At 38.9% G+C, this 12,412-nt stretch overlaps 1 protein-coding gene across 1 annotated transcript in view; it reads right to left on the bottom strand.

Moving 5' to 3' along the window:
• tprb (translocated promoter region b, nuclear basket protein) overlaps window positions 1-12,412 on the bottom strand; it is a 39,181-nt gene that overhangs the window by 17,542 nt on the left and 9,227 nt on the right. Inside the window, 20 exon segments of the mRNA XM_055164640.1 lie at window positions 503-657; window positions 1,101-1,388; window positions 2,541-2,734; window positions 3,012-3,085; window positions 3,246-3,439; window positions 3,928-4,105; window positions 4,731-4,877; window positions 5,610-5,644; window positions 5,647-5,819; window positions 5,901-6,010; window positions 7,254-7,385; window positions 7,477-7,614; window positions 8,063-8,210; window positions 8,290-8,477; window positions 8,911-9,114; window positions 9,206-9,322; window positions 9,455-9,607; window positions 9,936-10,108; window positions 10,879-11,041; window positions 11,941-12,081. Coding sequence (XP_055020615.1) covers window positions 503-657; window positions 1,101-1,388; window positions 2,541-2,734; window positions 3,012-3,085; window positions 3,246-3,439; window positions 3,928-4,105; window positions 4,731-4,877; window positions 5,610-5,644; window positions 5,647-5,819; window positions 5,901-6,010; window positions 7,254-7,385; window positions 7,477-7,614; window positions 8,063-8,210; window positions 8,290-8,477; window positions 8,911-9,114; window positions 9,206-9,322; window positions 9,455-9,607; window positions 9,936-10,108; window positions 10,879-11,041; window positions 11,941-12,081 — 3,105 coding nt within the window.

The raw sequence follows: 12,412 nt of genomic DNA on the forward strand, positions 1-12,412 counted from the left end.
ACTGATAGAAGGAAGGCTGCCAATCTGCACCACCGACACCTGTGACCACCACCACCATCACCACTCTTGCCCACACAGTGGTATTGCTCACATGCACAAGAAAATCTGATTATCATCAAATTTTTGGAACTTAACATTATTTAAATGAAATACAATCCACAAAATTTTATGCGAGTAATTATTGGGATTAAAACAAGTCTAGCAGTTATAGGAGCGAATTTGAAGCCGAGTTCAATAATAGGAATAGGAATTAATTTCCAGACAAAACAGTGAAATAAAAACACCAGGATCATAGATAATATCAACATTTTCAGACCAAAATGACAAGGCTCACTACAGCAGTTACAGATTCTCAGTGCAAAGAGAATAGAAGCCAGAGTCAATAGAGTTGTACTCCTTCCTATTTGGAACATGGCAGGTTAGGTATGTTAACGTTGTAACCCCACTGTTAAACCATGAGCAAATTTTTTCCTGTATGTCACACAGATTTAAACAGTCTTACCTCTGGTCCCACTCTCTGGATGATTCTCAGCTTCTTGGAGATGGGAGCTCTGGAGGTGTCTTCAGACGGGACCTCTGCCTCGGTCACCACAGTGGAGCTCTCCTCTTCCTCCCTGGGCCGTTTGGACATGGCAGAGGTGCCCGGGGTAGCAGAGACTGGCAAACAAAAAGCAAAGGTTTATGATTTTGAAAGATCAGTAAATTCAAAGAAGACAGAGTATGTTTTTCTGGTGTTAGTAGTAAACACAGATCCAAAATCAGGTCATATGATTGGGTTTTCAAAGTGTTCTTATCTGATGCTTTATTCTGCATGATGTAAATGTATCTTGGTATTTCAAGTTAGTATGGAGCAGATTTTCATTATGTCATTTTTTGTTTTATGTGTGAATGAGGCAAAACATAGCTCCATGTCTGTTTGTGACGAGGAAACAACATAACAGATCAGAAAATAGTGCAATATGGGCCCTTTAAAAAGATTCCAAGACATGGACAGTGGGAGGGGATTACAACTTTTGGTAAGAGAATGACCAAAAAAGTTACACAGTGCATCTTTAATAACCTGATGAATTGTTGAAGTATCTGAATGAACATTTTCTCACCTGTCCCAAACACAGAGGAGGTGGAGGATGTCGAGGGCCATTCCACCTGCTGGCTGGGCGTTTCAAACACCAGAGGAGGAGGATCCTGATTGGCCGGCTCAGAATGGGTCACGCTCTGCTGTTGCGTTGGCTGGACGAATGCAGTGGCCTGAGTCTGGACCTGCTGCACTGTTAGCATAGGGCTAGCAAGAGTGGTCTGGACATTAGGGCTAGCAGAGCGCACAGACCCGCTGGCGCTGCCGTACACTGTCACATGTTCGACTGGAGGGGTTTCTGTAGACTGCACTGCTATAGGGAGAAAAGCAAATGTTTATTTTAAAGTCAGTGAGTTGTAATGAGTAGAGATAGACCAATGTTTGCATTTTTTTGCGTATCCGCTATCTGCCTTAAATCTCCAGCAGAGTGTGTTAATTTGTTTGGGTCAACCAGCTGCCTAAAAATTGTCATAAAGTGTCATTTAAACACTTGACTGACTTAACTACACTGCTCTCTTACCCAATTTGCAGTAAAATGGGATGGTAGATAAATCTGTAATCAATTAAAATGGCATATTTGGGGAAAAAAATATAGGCAGGGATGTAACAATAACTGAAATATCGTGATATCATATTGTCAGAAGTCTCACAATAATATCGAGAGCTGTCACAATATATTGAATTGTAAGTTCCTTTGCTTAAATGCATTGTTCTTTAGTGGGAACAGCAATGCAGGGAACTATGTGTCCCATGATTCATTTCAACACAGACAACATGAAGAAAAAAGTTTTTTACTCAAATTCTTAGGATTCTGACAGTAATTTTTATTTAATATTTTAAAAACAAAAAAGTGTCCCATCTCGAATTATATTTGACAAAATATCACCGTGAGATGCATATTGTGATAATATCATACTGAGAGATTTGGATATTATTACTTCCCCAGTATTGGCATACTATATTTTTCTCTCTCTTGTTAAATTAATATAAATAGTCCTTTGAAGGATTTGGCATGAGAGTTGTCCTTTGTTGTTATAGCAATAAAGCAATTCAAATTCAAATATTATCTTCTTCTGAAAGGGGATTTTGACAAACTTAATATCGGAAAGGAATCAATAGAATCAAATTTCAAAAATCAAAATGTTTGTTTCATGACAACTAGGGATGTTACAATAACCCAACTATAGTGATACTGTTTCTTCAAAAATCTCACAATAATAAGTAAGTCTCCATGATCCTTTGCTCAGTTTCAGTGCAGACTACTTGAAAAATAACTTATTTAACACTTTGATTCTGAAATCTTAATATGTTTGATTATGTCAGTCTTATCAAGGCATTTTAAAAAGGAAGAAGTTGTATATTTACAATTTTTTTATATATCACAATAAATATTGTACTGAGAGATTTGGCTATCATTAAATCCCTAATCATAAGTGCTACTTACAAGGCTATCCACTCATCTTACCTTCTTGAGTCTCCACCTGTGTAGTGGGCATGACAGTAGCGGTGGGTGTGGGCGTGGGCACGGGGGCGGGTGTGATCATGGGTCTGATACTGGCTCTGGGTGTGGCCTTGTTTCCAGGAATGGCTGTCTGTTTACTCGCTGAAGCCACAGGAGTCGGTTTGATGTTCGCAGTGGGAGGCTCAGAGGTGGACGCGCTGGGAACAAAATCACTAACTTGTAAGCAGCCAATATCTTATTTTTAATACATGTGCAATTGTGTTTATGTACATTATTCAAGGTATGTATGTTCAGCAGAAGATAGACCGAGTAGACAAATAATAACCAAATTTACATATCTGGTGGTTACTGGAAACCCAAATATTGAACAGGTGGAACAGAGTATGAAAAGTTTTGAATCATAGCTTTGTTGAAATTCAACACACGAGTTCTGAAAACTTAAACATGCTTTTGAAGTGAATCTGACACACATACCTGCCCCTATCTGCAGCTGGAGTGGTCTTGAGGCTGATCTGTCTCTGTTCAGTGCTCCTCTGCTGCTCCTGGGTCTAAAACAGAAGATTACATTAGTTATTGCTATGAGTTGAAATTGTGCTGAAGTTTCAAGTTCGAATATATATGTTTGCAATCAATCAGAATATATATGTTTGCAATAATCTAGCAGCCCCTAGTGTCTAAGCACACTGTACCAAACCCCCCATCCTGTACCTTGCTGGGTCCTGCCTCGGCAGGTTCGTCCCTCTGGTCCCTGCCGTCCTGATGCCCGCGCAGGTCCCTGAGCTCTCGCTCCTGTCGGCTCAGACGTCCTTCATACTGAGACTTCAGAGCACTCACTCGCACCTCCAGCTCCTCACGCTGCTGCTTCAGCTCCTCATTCTCCTTCTGCATCTGCTCCTTGTTTCCTGAAAACAGAGAAAACAAAGAAATTGGTTAGACTGGTATAACACTGGCTACATTCACATGCCCATAAAAGATCTGATCATCCTCCAATTACTACAGTTATCCGATTTTTCTAAATAGTTGCATATTCAACTTTTTTCAAAAAGGGCAAACTAATATAGCAAAGAGGTATTTTAAATAGATTATGTTTCTATTCTTATCCAGTTTAAAATTTCACTGCATTTCTAACAGTACTACAGGCTGAATACATATACATTCTCATTTTAATACATTTTTATGATGATAAGTTTTATTTTGGATGTTTCCATAAATAATAAATTGCATTATCATACAGTAAATGATAAATTGCATATGCAATAATCAACAGATACCTAAAGACTTATTTTACACTCCTCATCACAACTATAATATCCACAAATAGAAATAAAAGAAAAGAGAAAATTTTTTTATGTTGGGTAACCTTAAATATTATATATAGTTCTAGTTGTACCCATGAGCTGGCTGATCTTCTGCTTGGCAAAGAACAGAGCCTTCTTCATCTTCTCCTCTTTGTCAGTGGTCTGTTGTTTCTGAGTGTCTGAGTCCTGTCTCAGTCTGTTCAGCTCCGTCTGCAGTCTGCTCGTCTGCTCCTGACAGCTGCGCAGCTCTGAGTCTCTCTCTGTCACAACCTGGACAAGAAAAATCAACATATCATTAAAACTTAGCACAGAAAGGGACTGGAAAGGAACAATACACATTAGCCTTAATAAGAGCCAATCAGCTCTTAGCAAAAAATGATAGATACAGAGAAGAACAAGGCTCTTTCATCCACATTGGTGACTGATAAAAAGTTTTACAGTTAAATGTAGATTTGTGTCATATTATGTGTGACTAAATCTGGTACAGATCATAGTCTGCATAAAGAAGTGAACTAAGGGAGAGTGAAGTCACCCAGTGTACGGCTCCAGTCAAATGAAGCTCACGAGGCTAGCAGTCAAAACCAATCAAAATAGCAAAATAAAAATACCAAGATCATTTAGAGCAGGTTGATACAAACATTTTAAGACCAAAATGGCAAGGCTAATTGTGGAAGTTACAGAAAGGTGATGGAGTGGGAAGTGCCCCCATTCTCACTTCCCTTTGGAACGCAGCAGCTAGCAGGTTAAGTACGTCCAATTACATATACAATCAATAGAATAGGTTTTCTTTTGGTTTTCAAATGGTGTACCCAATCAGAGGGCAGAATGATCTCCTGATCTCAGCTGCGTGCAGCGTTACCTTTAATTTCGAAAGCACAAAATGATAGCTCTTTACCTTGGTGGTTTTCTCCACTTGAGCCTCCAGCTCTTTCACCTTTGCTTCTGCCTGGTTCAGAGAGTCTTTGAGGGCCTGTATCTCCTGAGCAGAGGCCTGACGCGTCTCTTCATCCTGGGATGGTCCTGCTGCTGTCTCTGCTACCAGCTAAAACAAAACACAGCATTATGAAGACTATTCAACACATACTTTGGACAAAACTGAATACAGAAACATCTCCATGTGAATTATCAGATTATTGAAAGACCATATAAAAAATTCTGATGTGATATAGTTCACATGTGTGCATGTGATAATGACCAAAATACAGCAAAAAGGTAAATTGATGTAGCAAAGACAAATATGAAAGATGCACTGCAGAACTTTTCTTTTGGAGCATCCACCACTTGCTTGTCTCCATTTAGATGTTTGTGCCTTGTCTGGAATATTCTGTCTAGCAAGATGCTATAGACTTTTTCCCTCAGCTATACCTTGTAAAAAATACATCCTTACTGTGAGCTGTGTCCCTCTCCACAGATCTAGCCATGTAACTTGCTAGTCTCCATTAAGATAGATAGGTCTAAGTGCGTACTGTGGAACATTCTAGACAAAGCAATATTATTTCCATGGAGATAAGCAGGTGGTGGACAATCCTCTAGAAATTTACGCAGTGCACCTTTAACATTAAAACAAAATCGTCTCCTCAGCAAACCAGAGCCTTACAGAAGTAGTTACCAGGTTAATATGTGAATAACTCTGCAATTTATAATGAATTTATGTTGTTTAAAAGCATTCAGTTACAGTAAGATCATAAAGTCTATCACGATATATTACCAAATTTGCCGTACTGATATTTTGAGCACAGCCCTAAAGTAAATGTATATATTGACAGCGTATTACCTTGTCATGCTGCACCTTGAGCTCATCATATTGAGTTTGTAGCGCCGTCCGATCTTCTTGACCTGCGTGATGGTCTTTATTTTGTCCTGTATATTCTGAATTTTCGCCTCTAAGTCCGCCTTCAAATTATTTCTCTCCTCAGTCATTTTCGCCAAAGCTTCACGGCAAGACTGCATCTGATTCTTCAGCGCTGTGTTCATATTATTGGCCCTTTGAAAATAAAATAACAGTCAGACAATTAATAAATCACACCAAAGAATTGTGTAATATAATGTTGGTAAAAAGACTGACTTAGCGCCCTCTTCTGTCAGCTGCTGGATGCGTTTGAGGTGGGATTCTCTTTCACTGGTCAAACGTTTGTACTCTTCTGGGTCTGAGTCTCTCTGCTGGGTCACCAAATGCTGCAATAAAAAAAGAAGCAGGTTATAGTAAAAGCAATGTCCATGAAAGTGAATCAAGAATCCTTTAAACAGTAATATTAGTGTTGTTACGATTCTTATTTTCTTCTTTCAAATTACCTGGTGGGTTAATACTAGTTCTGATATAGACCAAGACTATTCTATAATAATTTAGAAAACAGTATTTTTTTTTCATATTTATGCATTTTATACAATATAAATACAATATTACAACTCAGTCTCTAGTTTAAATACTAGTATTAGTATTTTTTAGTATCAAGGTATCAATAGACAACCTTACTGTTAATTCTTTTAGATCTTACAGTTCTATTGTCAACTGAATAATTAAGGATTTCACTTTTGTTTCATCCCTACAGCTCAGCTCCTCCAAATCCGAGGCCATGGTTCTCGACCGGAAAAAGGTGGCTTGCCCTCTCCAGGTGGGTGGAGAGTCCCTGCCTCAAGTGGAGGAGTTCAAGTATCTCGGGGTCTTGTTCACAAGTGAGGGGAGGATGGAGCGTGAGATTGACAGGCGGATCGGTGCAGCTTTGGCAGTGATGCGGTCGCTGTATCGGACCGTTGTGGTGAAGAGGGAGCTGAGCCGAAAGGCAAAGCTCTCGATTTACCGGTCAGTCTTCGTTCCCACCTTCACCTATGGTCATGAGCTCTGGGTAATGACCGAAAGGATGAGATCGCGGATACAAGCGGCCGAAATGAGTTTCCTCCGCAGGGTGGCTGGGCGCTCCCTTAGAGATAGGGTGAGGAGCTCAGTCACACGGGAGGAGCTCGGAGTAGAGCCGCTGCTCCTTCACGTTGAGAGGAGCCAGTTGAGGTGGCTTGGGCATCTGTTCCGGATGCCTCCTGGACGCTTCCCTCGGGAGGTGTTCTGGGCATGTCCCACCGGGAGGAGGCCCCGGGGAAGACCCAGGACACGCTGAAGGGACTATGTTTCTCGGCTGGCCTGGGAACGCCTCGGGGTTCAACCAGAAGAACTGGAAGAAGTGTGCGTGGAAAGGGAAGTCTGGGAGTCCCTGCTTACACTGCTGCCTCCGCGACCCGGCTCCGGATAAGCAGAAGAAAATGGAATGGAATGGAACTTTTGTTTCATATTGTGACGTGCAGGATAACTTAGACATGCATGAATCAAAATATAACTTCGGAGACAACAATGAGGGAAAACATTTGAAAACATAGATAAAAGATCATTAAACATGTCTTGGAGTTTAAAATTCTGGTTGTTACAAACCTGAGTTCGAGTTTTCCATCGTTTTATTTCTTCCTCCAGGATTTTCTTCTCTGCCTGAAGCATCCCACTTTTCTCACTCAGCTCAGAGTTGGCCGTCTTCAGAGGCATGATGTCTGACTCCAAGCTTTGCACCTAAAACAAGACAAAATAAACAAATGGATTTGAATAAAGATGCTTTGCCATTAAGTAACATAATAATATATGGTTTGTTCTTTTACTTTACCTTGGCCTGGGTTTGCTGCAGGGTTTGCTCCATCTTGTCCTTTTCTTCTCTCAGCATCTTGTTGGTTTCCATCAGGATGCTCATTGTTTCAGTCTTCTTCATCAGTTCATCGTGTTGAGCCAAAGTCTTCGCTGTCACCTGAAAGTTAAATTAAACTTCTTTGCTTACTGTTCTTGACATTAAAACCATTTACAATATATTTAGAATAAAGACAAGCCATACTTAAATAAACAACAAACAAAAAAACATACATTTCATTCATAATTATTCTATTTATTATTATCATAATTTTTTTCTGTTTATTTTCAGTAAAGCTTTTGGTTTCATGGTAAATTATTATAAGCTGTCAAATGTAACATAACCTATACAGGAAGCAGATGGATGGCAAAGGAAAATAATTAAATATGAAAACATTTTTATTTTAATCTAGCAAGGTCTATAAATAGATCTATAAATATTTGCACTCTCTTTATGGCTACCATGAAGTTCCAGCATTAGAAAAAAAAACACATTAGTCTCTATCTTGTGGGACAAGACCTTGTGTTATCCCCAATTCTGAATGATAATAGATTATAATAAAACAAACCTGCATTCTCTCCCTGGCTGCGCTCAGACCGTCCTGCACCTCCTTTAGTTCTCTGTCCAGATGCTCCACTCTCAGACGGTAACGCAGACTCTCTCCTTGGGCCACCTCAAAACGAGACTCTGCCACTTCTTTTTCACGACGCACAAACCTACAGTTAAGAAAATATATGAGTAACAATGCATGGTGTTCATGAATCAGTGTATGTTAGTTCATATCTACAGTTTTACCTGAGGATCTCAAGAACCTGCTCTTGAGACTTGCCCTCTTCAGTGAGAGGGATGTTGAGTGAACTGTCTCCAGAGGCCTTCTGCAGATTTTCTGCCATTTTCTTGCTCATCGTTTCGATCTGTTTATGTAAAAGTGTGTTCTGTTTCTGAAGCTCCTCTCCACGACTTTCCACTTTGGACATCTCCTCCTGTGGAATAAAAAAATTATAATTTATAAGTTAATAATAAATGTATTCATAATTTATTAAATTGAACATTACATATTCATGATTGGAGAACCTTAATTTTGCATATTTTTTATGTTTTTTACATAATTTTTTCTTATACTATTTAATACAGTTACAAAACGACATATTTTAATTTACATATAATTTTCACCTTTTTGCATAATGACAAAAAGTGAGTAAAAATACATTCAAGTCTTTTAATCGTAAATTCTTAATAGGTAGGCTTCTTTTTTATTGGCCAGTGGCATTTAATTCAATGCACTGTTAAATTCAGTTGTTAAATATTATATTTATGGTCAACAAGTCGCAATTAGTTGATTCATCATTACAGCAAGTCTTCTATTACAGGGAAACACAGAAAATGCATCATCTGTTCTAAATCCTCGTCACAAACCTTGAGTATCTTCTCCTGTTCCTCCCAGGACACTCGAGCCTCCAGGAGCTCTGCACTGACCCTCTGGAACTTCTCCTCAAGCTGATGTCTGAGTTCCACGGCCTGAAGAGCCTGGGTCTTCGCCGTCTGGAGAGCCTCCACATCTGCAGCATGGAGCATCATCTCACGCTCGTATTTGTCCTGTGCCTCTGCTGTCAGTCTCACCTTCAGAAGGAGATCACAAACAAGCATTAGCATTAGGCATCGTAAAATCTCCATTGGTTTAACATTAATCATTTACCATATAATGTCTTACCTGTTCGCGGCTGTCTTCTAGAGCCTGTTGCTGCTGGGCTTCCAGAAGAGCCACTTTCTGAAGTGCCTCCTGGTGCTCAGCCTGTGCATTGCTCAGATCTCTCTTAAGAGCAGTGATCTGCAATCACAAACATGTTCAAAAAACTCAGTTCTGGCTAATTTGAAGGTAAAATGGTCCCAGTTCGTTTCAGTCTTGATACGGTGTATGTTTGAACAAGTACAGATCAAGTACTTTTTGCAGTATACACACCTGCTCTTCTAGAGCCCCCACTGCAGCACTCTTCTGCTCTTCCAGACTCTCTTTCTCTCTCTGAACTTCAGACAGTTTCTCCTCCAGTTTGTGGTACTGCTCTTGAGCCTCCTTCATACGAGTTTCAATGGAAGATCGGGCCTGCTCCGTCACCTGTCAAGTCCCATATTTAGATTTGATTAAATGTAAAAGGTACACGCAACAAAATGCAGTGTAACCAGCAATATAATCAAGAAAGCACTAGATAAAGCAGTTATTTACATATTATAATAATATGTACTATGTAACAGAACATGTACTAATAATAATTTGTTAGTTAAAAAGGTTAATTATGCTACTTTTCTGGTGATGGGATCTGCTTTGCCTGGAATGTTTCAGAGTATGGCATTAAATATATTGATCTTGTTTTTATTCAATTACAGATGTTTTTATTCCCATCTGGCAGAAATGCTTGTCTTCATAGGTGTAGTTTTGTCCCTACCTCCTTCTCTAGGCCTATGGACTCCTCCAGACTCTGGGCCATGGTCCTGTACATTTCCATGGAGGCAGTGACTGTCTTTAGATTCTCAGAAAGTTCATTTGCTCTGGTCTCAGCCAAACGAAGCCGGCCCAGCAAGTCCTCCTCGTTCTGGTTCTGGTCCAACACAGATAAACCTATGGACAGAAGGAAATATGGGAATAAGATGAATAAGAGAGCTGTGTAATGAATCAAAGCTGAAATAAAATCGAGATCCAATCAATTGAAATGGTCAATTATCAACTCGGGGGGCCTTTAAGACAGGTTTTTTCTAAATTCCATTTCAAGCAAGGTCATGGTTTGAACTCTGTTTGGTCCTCATGTAGACTTGGTTTGGTTCCATTATAGTACTTGTTTAGTCCTGGTCTAGTCCAGGTTTAGTTCCAGTCTACATGGTCCATTTTGTAGCAGTAGAGGAGGATTTTTTTTTCTGCCTTGTTTTAATTTATGTAAATGTAAATAAAAGAGACCAAAGAGGAAATTGTGTGTGTGTATATGAGGGAAAAAAAGAGATTAATGAAGCAAGATTTGAGCCAGATTCACCCTGCCCTGAGATGAGGGGAAAACATGGCATCATTGTTTTGGAGAAAGAAAAGAACAAGCGTCATTCAAATACCAGACACTAATAAAAGCTAACCAACATTTTATTGGGTTCAACTTCATTCACAGTTTGTGGGCAAAATAAATCCACCTCAATAATGTAAAATTTATATAATTTACTACATATATAACTTATAGGATACAATTTTTTTATTTTTATTTTTTTAACTGCACTACTGCACTAGTTTTATTTATCATTTGCAGTAGTCCAAATGTATTGCTATTTTCTTTTTTTTATAAAATCTTCCTAATATCTCTCATTCATCAGTGAGTTTTAAACATACTAAAAAGTGAACCCTTTACTCACTGCGTATTGGTGTGGGTGGAGAGCCCAGGCTGCGACGGGAGTCTCCTCCAGACTGGATCCTCAGAGAGCTCAGTTCCACCTCGGCTGCACTTAGCTGATCTTTGGTTTTCTGATGAAGAGCCACCTGCAACTCCAACTGTCTCTTTGTCTCAACCAATTCAATCTGTTAAAATACAATTAGTTTGTAAATGTTATCACTGAGAAAAACAACAAAAAAACATGATTTAGAGAAATTATAATTAAAACAGGATTCTATTCAGTGCAATGGTGGACACTTGGGTTGCCAGATTTTATAACAAAAACCCGTTAATAATAACTAATATACATAACGCAATAAACTCCAAACATTTCTCTAGGCTATGATATGGTTTGAAAATAAAATAAGACAACCTTTATGTGTCTTATCATGGGGAAATTTAATCAGTACAAGGACAGCAGAAGAAAAAGAATAAGCCATCTCAAAAATATATAGGCAACAATTAAAAGTACTTAAATCTAAGCCTTTCACTACAAGAATATATTTAGGTTAAGATACAAAAAAGGTGTAAAAGTAATAAACTAGAAAAGCACTCAGAGAGCGCAGACCTCCGCCAAGGACTACCCCCATTTTTTATATAAATTGCGATAAAATCAGTCTTCTGGATCAGATCCGGATCAGCCTTTGGAATATGAAAGAGGATCCCATTGTCCATCCCTGAGTCAAATTTCATGGGGTTTGGTCAATAATTAACCGAGATATTGAGAAACAAAATTTTTGGCCCCATTTACCACAATGTTAACTAAAATTTCAAAGTGATCCAGAATCCAGGATTTCTTCCAGATCACCCCCAAAATGAAATCAGTTCTTCCTTTTCACATTTCCAACAAATCCTGAAAATTTCATCAAAATTGGTCCATAACTTTTTGAGTTAAGTTGCTAACAGACAAACAAACAAACAAACAAACACCGGCAAAAACATAACCTCCTTGGCGGAGGTAATTACAACACTGTGCAACTGGAGAAAAACTAGTAAGTAATGACATTCAAGACTGAATTGGAAGTGCAAGTGGTTTTTGACCTACCTCCTGGTTTCTGGTCAGCAGGTGGCGCTGTTCCACTTCATTCTCAAGTCTTTTCTGCAGCTGTGAGATCTCGCGCTCCTGTTTCTCCAGCTGACTGTTGAGACGCTGCTGAGTGTCTGTCTCTGAGCGCTCAAGAGTGGCCTGAAAATAACATATTATGAGGTTTATGAAGATACAAAAATTTTAAACTTTTGATATTAACAAAAAAGTATTCCAAATAGATTTTCAGAACTTTTGATTTCCATAGAACAATGATAGTGAAAAATATGGTACTAGTAAATCAATTAAAGGCACGCTACCTGATTTTTACTCTCTTTTAAAAATGAAAGACAACTAGTAGATTTTAAAAGGTTTGCAGTGGTCCAAAGTAATTTCTCACTTACCTTATGCATTTAGAGCATCCTAATGATTCATCACGGTAACACTACCAACTAGCATGCTAATTACACACTTTCTTGGAGTCTGACATCAA

Source organism: Boleophthalmus pectinirostris, unplaced genomic scaffold (assembly GCF_026225935.1).
Source record: "Boleophthalmus pectinirostris isolate CB_2022bp ecotype Guang Dong unplaced genomic scaffold, ASM2622593v1 HiC_scaffold_7, whole genome shotgun sequence".
In the NCBI taxonomy this organism is placed as follows: Eukaryota; Metazoa; Chordata; class Actinopteri; order Gobiiformes; family Gobiidae; genus Boleophthalmus; species Boleophthalmus pectinirostris.